The sequence below is a fragment of the Homarus americanus genome, unplaced genomic scaffold (genome assembly GCF_018991925.1).
Source record: "Homarus americanus isolate GMGI-L3 unplaced genomic scaffold, GMGI_Hamer_2.0 scaffold26591, whole genome shotgun sequence".
Taxonomy (NCBI): domain Eukaryota; kingdom Metazoa; phylum Arthropoda; class Malacostraca; order Decapoda; family Nephropidae; genus Homarus; species Homarus americanus.
In genome coordinates this window covers 955001-975282 of record NW_024755595.1, presented here as the reverse complement: position 1 = coordinate 975282, position 20282 = coordinate 955001, and the positions used below count along the sequence as shown (strand labels likewise).

General features: G+C 38.0%; 2 protein-coding genes across 4 annotated transcripts in view; one reads left to right on the top strand and one right to left on the bottom strand.

Annotated features, from left to right (window-relative positions):
• Positions 1–675: 675 nt before the first annotated feature.
• On the bottom strand, positions 676–13276 carry LOC121856586 (sphingosine kinase 1-like). 3 transcript variants are annotated; one of them, XM_042352213.1, is made up of 9 exons: positions 12822–13276; positions 11763–12007; positions 10350–10465; positions 9467–9569; positions 8419–8539; positions 7942–8117; positions 7485–7665; positions 6650–6789; positions 676–6200 (listed from the first exon to the last, which is right to left on the bottom strand). In XM_042352213.1, exons 1-9 carry the CDS (start codon positions 13204–13206, stop codon positions 6018–6020), a joined length of 1650 nt encoding a protein of 549 aa, XP_042208147.1. In that variant the 5' UTR covers positions 13207–13276; the 3' UTR covers positions 676–6017. The 3 variants fall into 3 exon arrangements, with proteins under 3 accessions (XP_042208147.1, XP_042208146.1, XP_042208148.1); XM_042352212.1 differs by having other exon boundaries at positions 7485–7713; positions 12822–13275; XM_042352214.1 differs by having other exon boundaries at positions 7485–7713; positions 11763–11857; positions 12822–13275.
• A 4071-nt stretch (positions 13277–17347) lies between these two features.
• Positions 17348–20282, top strand: part of LOC121856592 (ionotropic receptor 21a-like) — a 4026-nt gene continuing 1091 nt past the window's right edge. The window contains exons 1-4 of the mRNA XM_042352219.1: positions 17348–18469; positions 18914–19164; positions 19385–19580; positions 19928–20071. Coding sequence (XP_042208153.1) covers positions 17405–18469; positions 18914–19164; positions 19385–19580; positions 19928–20071 — 1656 coding nt within the window. The 5' untranslated portion in view covers positions 17348–17404. The remainder of the gene's footprint in view (positions 18470–18913; positions 19165–19384; positions 19581–19927; positions 20072–20282) is intronic.

Genomic DNA, 20282 nt, shown 5'->3' with positions numbered 1-20282 from the left:
ATGTACTGTAGATGAATTTCTATCAACTACTGTACCGTATTAGTGCAATTTAGGTGTTCCAGAAATTTTGCCAACCACAAAAAACCTTACTGGCACACTTTAAGTATAAGGTATGGAAGACATTTATGAGGATGATACTGTACCCATAAATCTTTGAGACAAAATACTGTATTGGAATAGAAAAAGAACATCTTAAGGCCAATACAAGAATACATTACTAATTGTCAAGATTTATATAATGTTAGTACAAAACCAGAGTGATACTTAAACACTACTTCTCCTAGAGCCTCACGATTCATTGCATAACCACACAATTTATCCTTACCCGGTACTCTTCTTGATGTAATAAAATGTACTTGGCTTACCTTGAACTCATTGTCAATCTTGTGTAATGAGCCACCACTCTCAATCCTACACAACACTTTTCAAGCAATCAGCAAACTTTTGAAGATATCCACTGGAAGACATTAAGAAACACTTTAAGGCTTTCAACATGAACAAAATTCAAAATACCATGTCAGAGTGCTGGATCGTCTGCTTGTTTCTACAGACTACCTGAGCTTACTGACAGCTGCTGCCTCCAATAGCTCCTGGTCAATGGAATGCTACACATCTAAGTAGCCACTTCATAACTTATTTACTATGATCAGGAAAAGGTTGAAATAAAGATTGAGATTTGGAATTTCCAAAAATACTTTAATAATTATTACAAATTATGGAGTTATGAATTGTAGAGATTATAATATCACTGTAACCAATTATATAAGAAAACTTGTGTTGATATACAAAACATATGATAAAAAAGTAATAAATCTAGAGTACAACAGTGTGTGGGTGGGTGGGTGTGTGTGTGTGTGTGTGTGTGTGTGAATTTAAATCTAAACTCATAATAAAAGGGATAGCTATAATCACTGTCTAAACTGATACAGGCACAACCTGAATACTATAAGCACCTGATAAGGCATAATCATAAATATAAAATAGAACATTCATCTATAATGGCCAAAACTACTGGATGACCAACTACATATACAGTATACAAGATGAATATATATCCACAACTGTAATATACTCATATTTACATATAATTTTAAAAGTTTGTGCTAACCCAAATTGTTTACACCATAAACAAACGACCGCTACCGTAAAATGGAAAATTAAACTTGGAATGTGTAATCTCTGGAGAACTCTAACCAAAATACTAGAAATATATCACCATGCAATTATAAAAGGAATTTTCAATAGATTCACTAATGGTATCACCCAACATGGGATAACTTAAGTCAAAGTAGTACACTAATTCCCATATACAGTATAATATGTTAATGATGCACCCTCCCATTATGTACATAGGATGACCAAAATCCTTACTTTCCCATAAACAATTGGAGAGAAGTTCCAGTAAAACTTAGTAGTGTATAGAGCAATAGATGTATAATGAGAGTTACAGTATACTGTAATAACAAACAATAAAATTTCAGAATTTCAGGATTTCAGTGTCCAAGTCTCACTCTTCACAGCCAATATTTGCTTCTGTACCTATGCTGCCATTCACTTCACAGCACTTTTTCTATGACATAAATTTAGTTTAGCTGCACAGTACTCCTGGTACATTATTTATCTTATAATAGTTACCAATTAAAGCAAAAGAAAGCCTTAGGAGGATTCTCAGTTTGGTCCACTACAACGAGATACTGTAATACATACCATATGATCAGGAATTAATCATTCTAACAATAAGGTAATATACACTTGGAGTTACCACTTACAAAAAGAAAATTCCCCAGCCATTTACAATAACAGCTTCCATGCAAGTATAAAAATACAGTTTTAATCAATCTCATCTTCAATAGGTAGGGTTTCCCTGATTCAACTTTCAACTACAGTATTTACATCTTCAAAAATTAATTTAATATGCTTACACTTTACTGTCCACTTTACCATGGTATCACTGTTTGACCCACTGAGTCAAAAGTCCATTTTAATTTCCTACACAATAACCAATACCACTATTGAACCCATAATCTACTATCACACAAAAATAGGCAACTTAAAAGTCCACCTTAACTACTGTACAGTACTGGCAATTCAGTTCATTGATGCACTTTCTACAAGCATTCAACAGTAAGTAAAAATATCCAACTAAATGGCTTACATTCTACCACTACATTAATGTTCCACCAGATTTCCTATTCTTACACACCAGTGCTCACATCTTGATACTGTACCACCAACCTCTCTCTACATTTCTAGTACAGTACATTATCTATCAGTGCTATACAATACTGTACATCAAAACACTGCTAAACCACCAACACATCTATCAACTCCTTAATACAGTACAACAGGTTCTAAATGTAAACAAACATTTTAAACAACCTCTCAATGAAAAAACAAACTGTAAGGAATAAAACAGAAAAAAGGGGAATGTTGAGAAATGTATGACTAAATAAATACTGTATATATCATCAATGGCACTACATGTAACAACACTAGTATATAAAGAATTTCCTATACTGTACTGAATAAATATTGTTTGACATTAAATATACATGTAAAAGACAACCCTTAATTCAATATTGCACAGTCGGCAAAAAGAGTTATGGAACAGCTAGTCACGACAGATTTCAGAATAAGCAATATGGGTCTTTGTCATCTCAGAATTGTTGGTATGCCTGGTTGTAAAGTGACTCAATATTTTGTAATATTATATGTTGCTTGTCTTTATAGTATTTACAGGTGTAAGAAGTAATTTAATTTGCAATAAGACTTCCTCAGAGAGCAATATTCAGATTTCCCACTTTTTTGCATATTGTATGACATTTAGAGCATTCAAGAACTTTCTTTGTCCACATACTGTTTAATCTGACTCTGTAAATATATTGTTCAATTAAAACATCAAATATAAATCCATTGTGTGTGTTAGTTTCTATAATCTGATTTGGAATACAATACCTAAAAGCTAATTCATAACTTGCCCAGATACCTCAATTCTCTAGCAGGAGGACATGACCAGCAAGATGAACGATCTGGGCAAGTTAGTGGGACGTGATGTTCTTATGCAAAGTATCCTAAACACAATTAGCGAAGAGTATAAACAAAATATTTATAAATACGGCATTATCACTCTAGAAAATAAAACTTTTATATTTATACATAAAAGGCCTATCAACCCTGTTACATCACAGAATCACTATTAATCCCACCAATTTAGAGATAATTACTGAATTTGAGCTGTAAGCTTTGGTATCCTCCATCACATCAAAGGCAACCTAAGACAAGGTCTGTTACCATCTATAATTCAATATGTACATTAAACTTTTATCATTACCACTTGATTAGCAAGCATCAGAATTAATCTTGAGCTAAGTTTCTGTTGAATCAAGGCACAATAGTCATAAAACTAAGAAATCTGCTTAGGTGAAACAAACAAAATGTTAAGAAAACAGCTTGGATGAAAGACATTAACATATTAGCTACTATATCAAAAAAATTTGGTCCTTCCTTATTTTTAAAAGCAATATAGTGACAATATGACATACTATACGGAATGACATACTGTATCTGTATTGGTATATTTTTCAGAGATAACTATACAGTATTGTATTAGTGTCACCTTCATTTTCTTACATCACTGGCAGCAATGAAATCTAATAGAATTATTTAAAAAACACATAAACATTAGACTTGCCTCAATCATATAGTGCAGACTCGCCAATATATATTATAAAACATGAAATATATCAAATTCCTCAAGATATTTCACGGATGCATTTTCTTTTTACTTTCCATTACCTAATCATAAGCAGAATTCACAAAGCCTCATTTACTATCATACTAATCAAATCAGTAACAATTCACTAGCACTACACTACACACAGCCAGTACTTCCAACCTTATGTTACAAGGTTCTCTAATTATGTGTATACTGTACTATCTCCCAGGTAAATATACCTTCTAAGAAAGAATTATAAAGGACATATTGGAGTTGCAACAAAACTAACTCAGGTTTCCTCTGGGGAATGAATGACTATCAGGGCAACAAAGCCACCTCCTCCTCCTACAATAAATGGTCATAGAATGTCGATAATATATTTAGTGTTTCAGGTGTGTCAGTAAAACTTGAATTGTACCAAGAAAAGGAAACTCCTTACTTTTCCTTACACTTTAAAGGTCTGACATCCAACTAAAAGATGCCAAAGGTAAGGAAAACACTGCTTCCAGGTGAACATGCTCGAAATCCTCCTCAACCAAAGTCTCTACATCATCCTTGAATTAGAACAGTCTGACACTTCAATGTACTTTACCTATACTAGATAAGAATAATTTTAAGAGCACAAGACCCAGATTGGATCAAGGGCTCTGAAAGCCTCAAAGGGGGTAGTAATAGTGAGAAAAGGGTAAGATGTGTTTACAAAGCAGCAGAAAGGCCAAGACAATATGAAGGAAAAAAAATGAAATTTTAATTTTGAATACTATGTACCTCAAGGTGTTCATACTAAGATACCTTGGTACTCTTCTACACGTACAGATACAAGCTAGAGGCTAAAATAAAATCAAGTCATCAAAGAGTATTTGTACTATACAGTACAGTACATACTTCCTCATGTCAATCCACAAATTACATTACCCAAAACAATTCATGAAAATACTTACTTTACTAACAGACTACAGTACATTCATGATTTAGTCATCCCCATGTAAAACCATTATTGTATACAGTATTTTATAAACAAACTTATAAGTGTAAATAATATACTGTATATTATTATAATACCCTGTATATCATAAAGTTTCTCTGTGTCTATCAAATATGAACACTATCCCAAGACATCCAACTTTATGGTCAAACTGAAAAATTACCATACATTTTCATAGGCAGTACAGGGGAATATAAAGCTATTAACCCTTTGGACGTGCTGTTCAACCACAGTCAAATGAATCACGAATACTGTACTGTACTAATAAACTAATAACTGTTGCCACATAATGACGACCTCGCCCATAAACAATGACTCACTCAGCTGGTAGCCGCCACCTGTGCTGTGACACTATCATCTCTTTGTCCTAATTTTTACTTTGTTTTCACCATTATATTTGGATACATTGTGGATATTATAATGTCAAGCAATGTTTCAGAAGTGTTATTTATCATAATGCATAAATAAAGACTTACATTTTGGACATAGATAAATTATCTTGCTTCTGCTGCTAAAATAATGCTTTTGAAGAATTATTAACAGATTTTGATAAATTAATGGCTGATCTTTATAACACTAATTGAGGAATCCATAAATACTTTATATTGCATTTCTCTTCACATTATTCCTCTGCTGTCAAATATTGTTTTTAAGAAATATTAATGTCAGATATGGAAACTATGATTTTACCTTCATAAAAAAGTAACAAAAAAGAACCAGTTATCATTTTCATATTTTACTGGAGAATACAATGAAACCTCCATATAACGGACTTCTCTTGTCATATATGCCTTTAGATGAGAAGTTTCACATCTAACTGTTTTAATTCAATTCAATTGATATAACGAAGATTCCTCTACATATAGTCAGTTAAATAGAGGTTTCACTGTAGACACTCCATTGAAATGTAGCTTGGAGAGATACTGCATGTGTCCAGAGTTAAATACCCTGTACTACAAGATATTAAAGTTAGAAGAAGCCACTGCCACTACAATTCTAAATTATATTAAGCCCAAAACTTTTTGTTACTGATGATAATGTCATTGAACTACACATGATTTGGTTATTTTTTTAAAGCATAATTTTCAATGTGTTTGCAACATTGTGATTCTTGTCATTACTTAACATTGTAGATAATCTCCTAGACATGTACAGCACAACCAATTGTGTCATGGTCAGATTTCTATAAGTTCTGTTGTAATTTTGCCTTTGAATTATCTTGTGAAGTTATGACTTTTCATTAACTTTAAATTAACTTTTTCCAGAGAAGTTCCAAGACACACTAATGTTAAATTAGTCCAATGTCTGGATTACGACCTACCGTGTCATAATATTGCCTCTTCTGGGTAGGATGTGAGCCTGGACTGGCCCCCAGGGTATCACTTCTCCATCTACATTGAGATAGCCATTGCTGGAGGCAGGAACTATTCTCAGTGCCACTACAGGTATCATTTCTATGCCGGGCACATTAACGTGAGTTCCATCCAATCCCAACAGAAGCTGGAAAAATAAAAATGCATGGGTGATAATATCCTTGCAATTTACATCTAACTAGAAGCATAAAACAAGTACTGTACAGGTAGTCCACAATTAACGAAAGGGTTCCGTTCCTGAAAAAAACTTTCTTAAATAATTTTTCTGTAAATCGGATCCCGTTATAAAAGCTATGATAAATAACCTTTCCCAAAACATCTTAAAATCCTACAAAACTGTTTTTGGTGGTCATGTTTGGTGTACACAACAATTATAGTTGCTCCTGGAACAATTTTTTTGTAACTTCAATGTTTTGTAAACCGTGTCTTCGTAAGTTATGGACTGCCTGTACAGTAATTTGAACTCATGAAAAATATATGAAAAAAATTTACTGGGGGTAAAATATGTGATTCCCGGTATACTCAGACTACTAGCATCAAAAATTGAGTTCACACAAATATCAGAGTTATACTAACCTTGGCTATACTGCTTTTTGGAGTGCTTCCTCTGATCATCATTATCCACATGATGCCATCATTTGGTGTGGCTTCTGGGGCAATAAAAGCATCCGTTGCTATATGAGACTGATAGGTGGCATGCACCATAATGAAGTTATCTGCAAAAAGAAAAGATTAATTAGTAAGGGTACTTCAGACACAGACAATGTAATTAAATTTACTAAGTGATAGGAACTGTAACCACATATGCCAGTTTACATATGTAATGAATAACCATTCAAACAAATGAAGACCTGCACACACACAGACCTACCATGCAACAGTCTTCAAATTACAAGGACTGAACACCTCACACTGCAATTTTAAAAGGAAGAATGTTCATATAAACCAACAGCAGTAAATGGAAAAATAATTTAGTGATCTGTGCCAGCCACTGTAAAGGGTTAAAGCCTGAGTGATCCACTTTAACATGCCTTCACAATCCAAAAGACATCAAAAAGCATTAGTGTTAACACAAAAAATTTCTTAATAGTTCTGTACTGTTAAACATGAGGAGGTAGCTGGCATCACATTACTGATTAGTGCAACTTACCAGGACAGTATATGGTCAGCTCCACATAACATATCCACTCACCTTGAGGCTAACAGAAACACTATTAGTTCTGTGAACAGACACACACACACACACATTGAAACCTTGACATCCAAGAGCAAAATCAGTGCTGTATTTGAACATTCAGTAAAACCTTCATCATTTGGAAATACTGCAGAGGCTTTATTCTTGCTGAAATAAAGTAAATTCCAAATTATGATCAACTGTTGTACATCGTAATCAAAATCCTAACATCCTCACCTTCAATGGTCTCCCAGTCCTCAGGTACAGGCTCATTAAGATCTGGTATTAAACAATCATCTGTCAACGCATGATTGTCTCGATTACTTTCATTTTCACTCTCGACTCCTCTTTTATGATTCTGCTGTCCACCATCTCCACATTCTTGTCCAGAACCATCTTCTGTGTAAAGCGTTTCCACCTTAATGAGGGATGGACTTAGGTCAAGGGTACATTCACTGAGTTGTCCCTGCAGGAAAATTACATCAAAACTTTATGGAAATAAATGATAAACTTTCTTCTTAGCCTTAGCCCCTTCACTACGGAGACGCTACTTTTAATATCTAATTTGGCTAACGTCAGATAATTTCATTCAGTTCAAAGGAGATCCAGTACACAAAAGGTAAAGTGCTATTTCTGAAAACCAAAATATCCTATACACACACACAGAAGACAAAGAAGATTAGATATACAGTACCTCTTGCACAACACTCTGACTTCTTGGCAGATGATCAGGCAGGGCTTCTGATGCCACTTCTGGTTCCTCCTCAAAAGTCTGTGAATGCATCAATGGAGGTCTAACTTTTGGTATTTGGTTAGATGTTTTTCTTTGTGCTCGCTTGAAAGATATCTTAGCTGGATATTTGCGCAAATCTGCAAAAATAAATAAATAAATAAATAATTATAAATTCTATAAGCTTGTTTCTTGGTTGAGGCCAACACTAGTATCAACAAATACAAAGAATTATCCAAAAGCAGACCTTTTTTAGTATCATTCTAAAAAAAACTGGAGGAAAGCAAAAGTGAATCAGTAGTAAATATCAACAGCCACAGCTTCCTTCCCTCCACCTGGGAGACTAAGCCTCCACCATCATGTTGAAATTTGATGAAATCACTACAAACAACTTAACTGTAAGTTTAACATCTTAAGAGCTTTTTCCATATTGTTACTCACTGGCTACCCGTATAAAAGACCATGCCACAAATCTTGCCTCTCCAATGCTTCTCAGGCGTTCGCTCTCAATGTCTATGTCAGAGATGAGTCCAAAGCCAATTGAGAGAAAGGAAAGAAGTCTCTGAGGAGAAATGCAAACAGAGAACATATTATTGTTTATAGATACAGTACAGTAAATATATACTACAAATGGTGAAACTACTTGCTCTAGCTGCTCCCACTGCAAGCTACAGGTGTTTACCGCAGGATTTTTCTAAACAACCACGCAGGTTCCTTCTCTCTTTATAATAGAACATCACCTAGAAAGGTGAGAAGAGGAATAAGAATGAGACTTTCTAGCCCTTGTTTTTACTAATACTGTACAGTGAAACCGCCATTTAATGGACTATTGGGCATGGCGAGGAAAGTGCGTTATATCGAGGATCCGTTAGGTATGAAACCCCAATCGAATGGATTATAAGGAGTTAAAAATCTGTTATATGGAGGCTTCACTGTCCAGTAACTCTCTCTCTCTCTCTCTCTCTATCTTTCTTCCTGGGCATTTTCCCCTGGCTATGAAAGCCATATACAGTACTGTACTTAGAAAATACTGAATCTAAAAAAAAAAAAAAAAAGCTTGCATTATCATATTTAAGTTGTTTCACTTGCAATATATGGATAATTACTGTAAACTATACAGTTAACCATAAAACCCTCAGAAAAACCTAGGAAGCTTGCGTGATCAAAATTTGTTAGGATTAAGAGCCATCCTACTCCCAAGAGTGAAATACTGTCGATACATACTGTACTCATGAAAAATCATGGATACCATGCCTTATAAAATTATGCCGAGACACAAGCAAGAACTACATATATATATATATATATATATATATATATATATATATATATATATATATATATACAGTATATATATATATATATATATATATATATATATATATATATATATATATATATATATATATATATATATATATATATATATATATATATATATATATATATATATATATATATATATATATATATATAAACAAAATCTTACTTTCCCTTCTGCCGTCTGGACAATAGCCAAGTCCAAAGGAGACAGGTGGCCATAGACTACGTTGAGTGTAGATACCAAGACAGGGTTAGCCAAGTAGGGTTCACTGGGAAAGGAAAGGTCAAGGTCTTGTAGTGTGGGATACTCAGTACTACAATAAACACAAACTCTAATTAACAAGTGATGCAAGAAACAACATACTGTAGTGATACCTCCATATAACGACCTTCTCTTTCCATATAATATATAATCCATGAGATGGGGGTTTCACACCTAACAGACCCTAGATATAACGGATTTCACCCCCCCCCCCTCTGTGTACCTGTACTGTAGTTCGTTAGATGGAGGTTTCAAATATAATGGACCCTCGATATAGTCCATTAAAAAGGTGGGAGTTCGTGGTTTACTCAAAATGTTTTAATGGAATAATATACTGAACAGGTATCCCTCATTCAGCATTAATTCAGTTAAGCGATAAAAACATTTTGAAACCCTCTCATTTAACAAGTCAAAATTTGGTTTAGTGATAACTGACTCACTGGGAAGAGGAAAAACTGGGGATGAGGTGACCTTGAGATGGCATATTGCTACATGGAATGAAACTATAAAAGTTGGGAAAAAATTACTACAATACTATACTTTCTAAATGAGAACAATAAGATAACTCTGTTCTCAGTAAGTAAATCAGAATTACTTGGAGCTATAGCCACACTGCCCATCTGGGTTTCTATGGGAGATTCTACCCCAGTGACAGTAATTAAAATTAATACATAAACCTATATACAGTACTTTAAGACCCAAAGACTACCGGTACATGTTTTAAATAAATTAATCATCAACTACAATGGTAGAACTATTTACCGGTACTGTATACAGTACTACTTACTTGAGCCACTGTCCAAGGGATCTTGCCAGCCCATTCCCCGAGCCTCCTGGAATCATGCCGATGGGGTACTGGATTGCTTGTTCCCAGTCTGGTCTCTCAAAAAGGCCATTGTATACCTGTTAAAGAAATGAGGATTTAATTCTGAACACCAATTTGACGTCTTCGTCAATGAGGAGCAATTTATGTGCAGTACAACGCCCTCCAATACCTATGGGTTAGGACCTTGGGAACAAAAGGCTATACAAAATATACAACAGGATCACAGTATATAGGGTTACATTGTGGAATAACACTGTTAGGTTATCTTAATACCTTTAGTGAAAAATAGGGTTTGGAGGAAGCTGAATGCAATAGTCCTTAACCAACTGAAATTACAGGATATGCTTTTCCTGTATGGCTACACCATCAACAAAAGAAATGTTATTGTTTATTTGAACAATGAACCACAAGCATAATAACTTCACTATCCATTCAATACAAGGATCACTTCTACGGCACTCGAGAAACCCTTATTAGCCGGAATAATTGGTGAATAGCTCTTCTGGGTAAGAGAGATTTCCGTGTAACAAGACAACTATCTTTAAACCTGGTAAAATCCTACATCCCCTGAATTTTTCCAGGTAATGGGTAAAAGTGTCCAAGAATCTAACATTATTTCATCCTCGGAATTTGGTCCCAGACCAAGGGAAGAAAAATTGAGGTTTCCGTAATTTTCTAGAAAATGTGCCCGATTTTCAACCTCTAAATTTGCTTCCAGACCCGGAAAAAAATTTTAGTAGAGATTTTCCAGAATATTTACATAAAATGCGTCTGATTTTCAACCTCAGAAACTTGTTCACAGACACTGAGTTGAGATAATTTTTCCTGAAAAATTCCAAGCCTATTTCAATTCTGGGTATAGGAGGATTCCAACTACGGGGGTTTCCGACTAACGGAGATATTAACACAGTGTTAGAGATGCTGAAGCCTTTACACTACCACAAGTCTTCTCACAAGCTCAAATAATTTGTATGGTCGACTCATTTATGCTGTAATGATGACTGAGGGATGCTGGAATCTGAACCTCACAGAGCTCCTCCCAAGTCACTCTTTTCTCAGCTAATGTTACTCTCTTCTGTGTTTTTCGCTGCACCACCACTAGCAGAAGTCACCGACACAGTCCACAGATATATCCCAAATGCTGAGTTTTTCTTGCCTTGCTAAGGCCACATGATTGCCTGCATATACAAGACACTTAAGAGTTAACAATATCATGCAGTCTGCCTAGGTGTAACACAGAGAGAAGAGGCAAACACTCATCCTCGGATAAATGTGACAGTGACATAAAATGTGAACCTCATAGTGGCAACTGTTTCCTGAGAAAATGACAATTCCAGAGTACAGTACTTGGCAAAGTTGAGAAACTGAACTGACCTCAAAAAGAAGGCCGTCCCCAGATAGAATGACAATTCCAGAATACTTGGCTAGGTTGAGAGACTGGACTATCTCTCGTGCATGGTTCGCCCTTTCTGTAATAATAACTTCATGATCAGTCTCTGCTTCACCAAACACTGAGGCCACTTGTTTCTTATATATCTGTTGAGCTTTTCCTGGTCCTGAGTTTGGATTAATAAGCATCAACAGCTTTTTACTCTTGTCAGTTTGGGGGTTAGCTGTACCTGTTGGAAAAAATAACTTATTAAAACATGACCAGCTAGAGTAAAAAAATTAAAAATACTGTACTGAAATTGGTACTGAAATTGGTATAACATGATAAGTCCAAATAGACGAAGAGCTCAATGACCATGCAAAGGGGTTACATCGACTACGGGAATAGAGGAACAGGATACATCAACTAAGAAGACAGTTCATTGGGCACCCCCATACATCCTGTGTAAGGCAAAGCGTAGAAGCATTCCGCAGCAAACAGTGAAGCATGCAGAATTCAAGCTTGCCTTCTTAGAACTTACAGTGGATGATGGGTGGGGAAGAGTGACTGCTGGGCCAATTTTTAGCAAGTTATATGTAGTGAAGTACAAATACAGGGTAAGTGTACTGTATATAGAAGCATGCCCTGTACAGTCCAGGCAGTCTAGTATCATAGTCAGAACATTGCTTGTGAACCTAAAGCTTAAGTTATCCCACACTGGACACTCTACAATTGCATTAACAAAAAGTCACAGGATATAGGTACAGCAGCCGTGTGTGAAACGTCCATGTCTATTGGTATGGCAGCCTAATATGCAAGTGTGGTTGGGCAGACTATACAACAAAAGTTACTGAGATGGCCTTATTTCTGACTAACCTAACCATTAGCATCAGTCCAACAATATGGCTGCTGTGTCTATATCCACAAAGTAAAAACAAATTTTTGTCTGTGTCGAGCTCACCCCTGAAGGCAGTTAACTTCTCATAATTTAGTACATATGATCTGCTCGATCCTGAATCTACTCCTATATGCTGTCATGACTCAGGTACGGTATAAGCACTCACCAAAGATCCTGATGGCCCTATACACACCACTCCTCCAAGTCTCAGCGATCTCCAAGTTCTTCTCAAAGGTGTCTTCTTTATCGACTTCAAAAGAAAACGTCACTCTCCTTCTCTTCTTCCCCTTGTCATTCAATGGATAAGCGAATATTGTGAAAAATGCAAGGTGTGTCCTTGCCTCAGCAGGTCCTGCCTTCATACACATACAACCCACCAGGTCCGAGGCCTTTAACACTTCTTGTTTTACTACGCCTGATGCTCCGTCGCCTTTACTTGACACTGTAAAACCTGTTTCATCGATCCTGATGTCACATGGGTTGCCTTTGACTTTATATCGTCTAAATTGGCCTTGTAGTGGCCATTCAGGCTTCTCGGTTCCCCCCGCCATGGTAAAGAGTCGTCACTTCACTGTTCAATGACAACACAACTTTTACTCTCGACCTGCCGCTCACAGCTGGAGGCTCGAACACCTGAACCCCGAGTCTGTTGAAGCAAACAAACAAGTTTTATTTGTAAATACTGAATTGTTGAATTGAATTGTAACAGTTTATTTAGCCAGAAAAATATAGATATAGAGTGGATAATAATAACAATATTAACATGGCTGAGCCAATTGAGAACCTGAGCTCTCTTTGAGGCACCTGATATACTATATACTATACATTTATCTCAAGGAAGTATTATGTAACATTTAGTATCATCTGGAATAGTACAATAGCATGGTAGTAATAAGTACATCTCATAGTGTTACCACGGTTATCACTTCAATATTTATTTATTTTATTATAATAATACTATAATAATAAAAATCTGATTATATATGTAATGCAGCATATTATATTAATTATATGGTAAAAATATATATAAATTTAACCTTCGAGAGACGAATGAACAAACAAGTCCCGCACATATAAACTGTTTTTAATCTTGCCCTATGACCTCCTCCTACAGGTCCCCAGCCTTTACCAACACCTCCCTGAGCCTGGCCGCACTGTTTGTAAACTTTGTGGCCAACCCGACTCTCACACCCTCTCTCACTACATCCTCACTTGCCCTATGACCTCCTCCTACAGGTCCCCAGCCGTTACCAACACCTCTTCCCTCCCTGACCAGATATCCCTCCTCCTAGTCACAGGCCTGGCACTGGGACCTGCCACGCTTTGCATAAACACCACTTCCCCCCCACACACACACTCATCATTCTGTCACTTTATGTAACTTGCTGACAAAACCTATAACCCTTCAGGCTTCTACACCCTTAATGCATGAGTCATAACGGCAAGCATGAACTTAGCATGCTTCTCCGAGGGGTGCAGCAAACGCTTCTGCCGCTTCTGCGCTTCACCTTGCACAGGATGTAAAGGGGTGCCCAATAAACTAGCCCCCTCGGGGGCAATATAAATCTAAAAAATCTGTTTAATCTTGTAAATGTTCGCTGTTAAATGCCTGTGTTCAGGAATCTTTAACTTTCTCTTTCTCTCCATCTACAGTCAGATATTGTTTGACAATTAACATGTATTACATGTATTTGTTAATACATACATATGCTCTTTCACTGCACACTGGAACATTAAACAACATAACCACTCTATGTGTAAAGGTAAGGGATATTGGGAGACACGATACAATATAAAGAAGAATCGACTCGATACAAATGTATAGCACGCGCAACAGTAGAAGACAATCTTAACGTAGTACGTTTAAGTAAGAGAATAATGAGTGTTAGGATATTGTACAATGACGGCCATTATTATTATATGTTATGAAACAATAAGAAAAATAGTTAGATTGTCCGTTTCAAGTTATCGAAAGAAAATGTTCTTATGGGAAAGATTCTTTTTTTTATAAGTTTATTAAACAAGACGCAAAATGAATCACGTGAATAATAGCCGCAGCTTATTTCAATTTCGAGAGCCTCCTACTAGTGATCTGTAACTGATACACGTCGTTGAGCATTACTTAAGGATTCCAATCATCACTATTCTCTATTACCTTCGTACTAATGAGTGTTGTGAGAGTTTTGATAAACTTCTAGTCCAAGGATGTAAGAGACCGTCTATTTCAGTGAATATTTAAGAATATCTAGACACAAAACCAATGTATCTCCGTCGATTTACTGAATTTTTCATCTCGAAAACTCCAGATCTGTTATTAATGACAAAACAGACAAATAATTTATTACTCCCCACAAGGGGTCACAGCTCAAGATTGAAGAAGCCGCAAGTCCAGAAAACTGTGAGGGCAAACTTTTTCGGAGTGAGAGTTGTGAACTCTTGGAACAATCTACCAGAAAGTGATGTGACGGCACCGAGTGTGAGCTCTTTCAAGACCAGACTTGACCAACACTGGAGCAGGTTCAGGTACATTCAGGAGCCGGTGCATGCCCAGTACTTGCCAGCAGTGCGTAACAGAGACGTGACCGATCGCCCAAGCGGCTAACGAGCCGATCAGTGGTGAAGAGGATAAAGGTAAAGTAAAAATGTATTATACACTACTATCAGAGTTTGGCTGTAGCAGTGGTAGGCGCTACTCTTAAGTAGTGTGTACGTGTGAACTCCAAATACAATAGATGGTTATATAGTTTTTATACAGTTCTATTCATAACTATATATTAAGGCATCTACTCAATATACTGTCACTATTTTAGAATTGCTGTACCTGTATTGTATACTTAAATCTACTACGGTTCATACAGTACATCAGTGAATCCTCAACCTGAATCTCATTACCTTCCGAGGTACTGTTGATGCCGACCCACATTATTATTCGAAGAGAATGGGTAACCTTGGTAGGTACAGCTACGTGAGGCGACTGGTTGAATGATGCAGTGAGGAGCAGCGAGTTGCTGTGCTGTTCCCCACTGCTGCATTGCATCATTTTTTTTCCACATTCTTAATATTGAGACACAGCAGTACAGGTACATTTAAATATTTACAGTTTAAAGTATAAAGGTGTCACGGTGATGCAGCACTATGGCACCTCAGGTACCTAGTGAGATTAGAACACCCGCAGCTGCCTATCTGATACTATAGAGGGCAAGGGGTGACTTAATAGAAGCCCATAAGCACCTCGGGCGGACCATCATTTTATCTTAAGGTCCGCGTAGGTAACATTCCTACAAAACTTTAAATAAAATATAAGCACCTCAGAGGACATAACTAAGTCGAGTGTCCAGTCACTGTCCATACATAGAACTAGCTGATAACCGCCCCACTAGAGGTGACAACCTCAAGTTAAGAAGCCACAAGTTCAGAAAATTGTCAGGGCAAATGTTTTTGGAGTGAGAGTTGTCAAATCTTGGAGTAACCTGCCATGATAGCTTATTCATTACCAGACTTCACTAACACAGGCTCAAGGTTGAAGAAGCCGCAAACCCAAAAAACTGAGGGCTAACCTTTTCGGAGTGAGAGTTGTGAACTCTTGGAACAATCTGCTACCGAGTGTAGTGACGGCACCGAGTGTGAGCTCTTCCAAGACCAGACTTGATGAGCACTGGAGTAGGTTTAGACGCATTCAGGAACCAGTGCATGCCAACAGTGTGTAACAGAGACGGGGCCAGCCGCCCAAGCAGTCAGTGTTGAAGGGGATAACTTGGTCACAGGTGCAGTGTATATATACAGCACAAGGACGTATTATGTTATGACAAAGACTCGCTGTTACAAGGTCTAAGAATGAACCCCAGTGTCTTTTCTCTGGCTGTTTTTGTATATTTATTTAATAGGTTGTAACCTGATTGATGGGTTATGATTTTTGTACGTTGTATATTACACTGAAACAAGACAGTAATGACTTTCCTGGAACAGTCAACTCAGCGATTACACTAAACTCGCCAGGCTGCAGGTTGCGTACACCGCAGAAACACGTTTACTGTACACACACACACACATAATCATCACACTCATTCATACTCACACAACATATTATTTATTCTCATTCAGTTATATAACTTGAAATTAAGACAGACTCCGCAAAGGTATTTAGTTAATGTGATGTATTCTTTTTTTTTAGTTTAATTTGTGTTTTAATATTTACCGTGGTAATTTCTTGTGTTTATCAGTCTTTTTGGTAACACATAGATTAATTTACTAGTGTTTTTAATATCCTGAGTTTATTTGACAAGGTAAGATACAACTAAAACTTGATCAACTCTGACCATTAAACTCGTCTTGATTTGAAGAAAAAAAAAGATACAAGAGAACAAACACGAGAGAAAACAATTAGAAGAAACCAATTAATGAGGTAATCTATTTTCTGCTTTGATTCAAACTGATGCTTCACTTTTTATGTCTTCCAACATTTCTTCTCTTTTATCTCACATTTTATAGCTTTTGTTTACGAAATATTTAATGTGAAGTAGCGTTATCATTGTCACCAGTCGGGAGTGAGGACGAAGAATTGTAACCCGATGTAATGTGTCCACCACATCAAAGATTCTCAACGACCTCGTCTGTTATTTTACGAGATCTCTGCAGTGTATATGTATGCTTGAGCTACCAAGTGTCACCCAGTGTCACCCCAGCTGCTGAACCAGGAGGAAGGACCGTAACTCATGTACAAGAGGTGTCTCCTGGCACAATAATTAAGCTATGATTTTAATTTTCTTGGTAACTTTGCTTCCCGTGACACATCCTGTCTTGGGATTCCTTGTAAACACGACTTCTTCCTTGTCGTTTGGTGTTGAGGCGCTGTACACAGTGCTGCGAGGTCCCCTAGCAGATTGGGGCGTCGTCCTGTACCGGGACCCTGATCTGGAAGTCAAGGTCCTAGACCAGCTACTGGCCCTCCCAGCCCTCCAGGACTCCCCTCGTGTCCTGGTTGACCTGGGCTCCGACGGGGATCTGTGGTCCAAGGACCAGCCTGCCCCGGTGCTCCGTGGAGCCCGTGTCATCCATATTGTTGTGTTTAAGGAAGATCCCCGACCATTTTTCGAGGCCATCTCTCTCCAGTGGAATCCCAAATATCTTATGCTCTTTAGTCTAGCTGATGAATCAGTCCAGACTCTACTGATGGATAATGTCTTTAAAGGCATAGAAAGACTAGTCCTCTTTGAGAACCCGACGCCTTTATTCCAGAAAAGACGTGCGAAGGCAAGACTATACACGTCTTTACCCTTCTCTAAGGTGCAGCCAGTGATTGCCCTAGGAGACTGGAACCCAACGACCTTCCGTAACTCTGAGGATATTTTTGTAGATCGGTACCAGTCATTCGAAGGTTATGAATTCCTGCTGGGAACATGGTTAGACGATAGACCATATCTGTATCAGTCGGCAACAAAGGCTAAGGGAGTTGGAGATGGTGTTGTGGCAGAGATGCTGGACGCCATGGCTGGTGTGCTGGACTACAGGTATAACGTCACAACAGTATCTCCTGATGAACAGTGGGGGTCATATGAGAACGGCTCCTGGAACGGCATGCTGGGAATGGTTCACCGAGGGGAGAAAAACTTTACTGTGAACTATTTCGTTATCACCGAAGAACGACTGGAGGCCTTCGACGCCAGCGTGTCGTACAGGATGGAAGGGTTTGGCCTAGCCATGATGATCCCGGCGCCGCTGGCCAAGTGGCGCGCCACGTACTACCCCTTCATGCCCTCCGTCTGGTTCTGTGTCGGTGGCACTTTTGCGATAGTCGTCGTCATCATGACCCTACAGGTACGTGAGACAATTCTATAGGTTAAGAGACATTTGACAAACCCTATTGTACTGACCAAAGGACTTAAGAGTATTGAGTTCCTAAGGAACTGGATAACCTCGGGGTGTTTCACCTCCTAAAGCAAAGAACTGAAGGCAGGTTAAACTCGCCGAAAGAGTTAAGCAGGTGATCAAGGTGTTTCTGGGGTAATAGTCGTCTTCATTGTAGAAAAACAATGTCTTCCTGCTCCCTGACCATCCTCCTTTGACAAGTAAGACTTCACAAGCCAATGAGTACATTATGTTCCCCTTTATTCATCCATTATAATGTTTTTTTTTCTGACAATTGCAATTCTACATGAGAGACATGAGTTGTATATAACACACACACACACATTTTTGTCATGATCTTGATAAAAACTTAAGATCTATGCGAGTTGTGACAAGTTTTCCACATGTGAACAGGACTTGCTACAGCCGGAGCCGTTTCTGGGCGGGCTGGGACAGACATGGCCCTACCTGCTGAGAGCGGTAGTGAACCACAGCCTACCTGTGCTGCCGACGGCTCAGTGGCAGCGTGTGTTGGTGGGGGTCTGGTGGGTCTACTGCTTCATCCTCACCACCGCCTACACCGCCAACCTCATCGCCTTCCTCACCATCCCTGTGTTTCCCAAGCGCATCCAGACATTAGAAGAGCTGGCCCAGAGTGACTACAGGTACTGCCTAGTGTCCAAACTACCCACTACTTGGCCGAGAGTGGCTAAGTTTATTTCTAAACCAAGAAATACCGTTAAGCGTGTAACCGGGGAAGAATACTATAGAATACATTCAGAGAGAAGAAAACGTAAACGATAGACGAGTGAAAGAGAACCATCTTTTCAGTAGGGATTTACAGCGATCATCGAGTCCTCACAGCCTCGCTCTCTCTGCCACCAGGGTGTCCATGTGTGACTACGGGGAATTCGTGCCGGGGGCTCTGAAGACATCGGAAAACAGGGTGTACCGGGCTCTCGGGGATAAACTGGACCTCTTCAAGGAGTACGAAGAAATCATCCCATTGATGAGGAGAGGCACTCACGCCTTCATCGAGAGTTACTCCTACGGGAGGCTGCTTCTCTACGCTGACTTTGAGGTGATATATTATGGACAGGTGGAATGCATACCAGATTATTTTAAAACCTCCCGTGTGCCGATTATGAGGTAATGATCTCATGACTCGGCAGACAGATTGACATTATTGACTCGCTATAACAAGATGTTTGATGATGCAGAAGTATGAAGGCTAGGAAAGGTTTATTACGATGAGCGTAGGAGAGTGAACGTAGTATTGTATTGAACTTTAGTGACATAAATTCCTGGAGTCCCAAAAAACTTTCATCTGTTTTACCTCCAAAAAGAGTTCTTTACAACATACTTACTCTCGTCTTGTTCAGAAATATAATCTCGCATTTGTACTAAAACGTCACTTGTATTCCCCAGATTTTATACTCATACATGTTGAAGGACCAGCTGTATCCTGGTCACCTGTGTTGGTACTTCCAGAAGAACACCGCCTGGAAGTACAAGTTCGACCAAGGCATCCAGCGTCTGGTGGAGGCTGGACTCATCTCTCGTTGGTTAAAGGTATTGACCTCTAGTACAGAGACAGGTTAAAGCATCTTAATTTGCACTCCCTCGAGAGACGTAGAGTGAGGGGCGACATGATAGAGTTGTATAAATGGAAGTCAGGGCGACATGATAGAGTTGTATAAATGGAAGTCAGGGCGAACTCGTAACAACGGTTTTAAATTAGACAAATTGAGATTTAGGCGCGAAATAGGTAAACATTGGTTTG

Excerpts from the sequence above, each read along its gene's own strand:
- LOC121856586 (XM_042352212.1), bottom strand. The coding sequence starts at position 13,206 with ATGGCGGGGGGAACCGAGAAGCCTGAATGGCCACTACAAGGCCAATTT. Across the intron at positions 10,466-11,762 it reads GGGACGGCCTTCTTTTTGAG|GTATACAATGGCCTTTTTGA; the intron begins GTCAGTTCAGTT and ends TTTCTTTAACAG. Across the intron at positions 6,790-7,484 it reads GGACTGGGAGACCATTGAAG|ATAACTTCATTATGGTGCAT; the intron begins GTGAGGATGTTA and ends TTCTTTTTGCAG.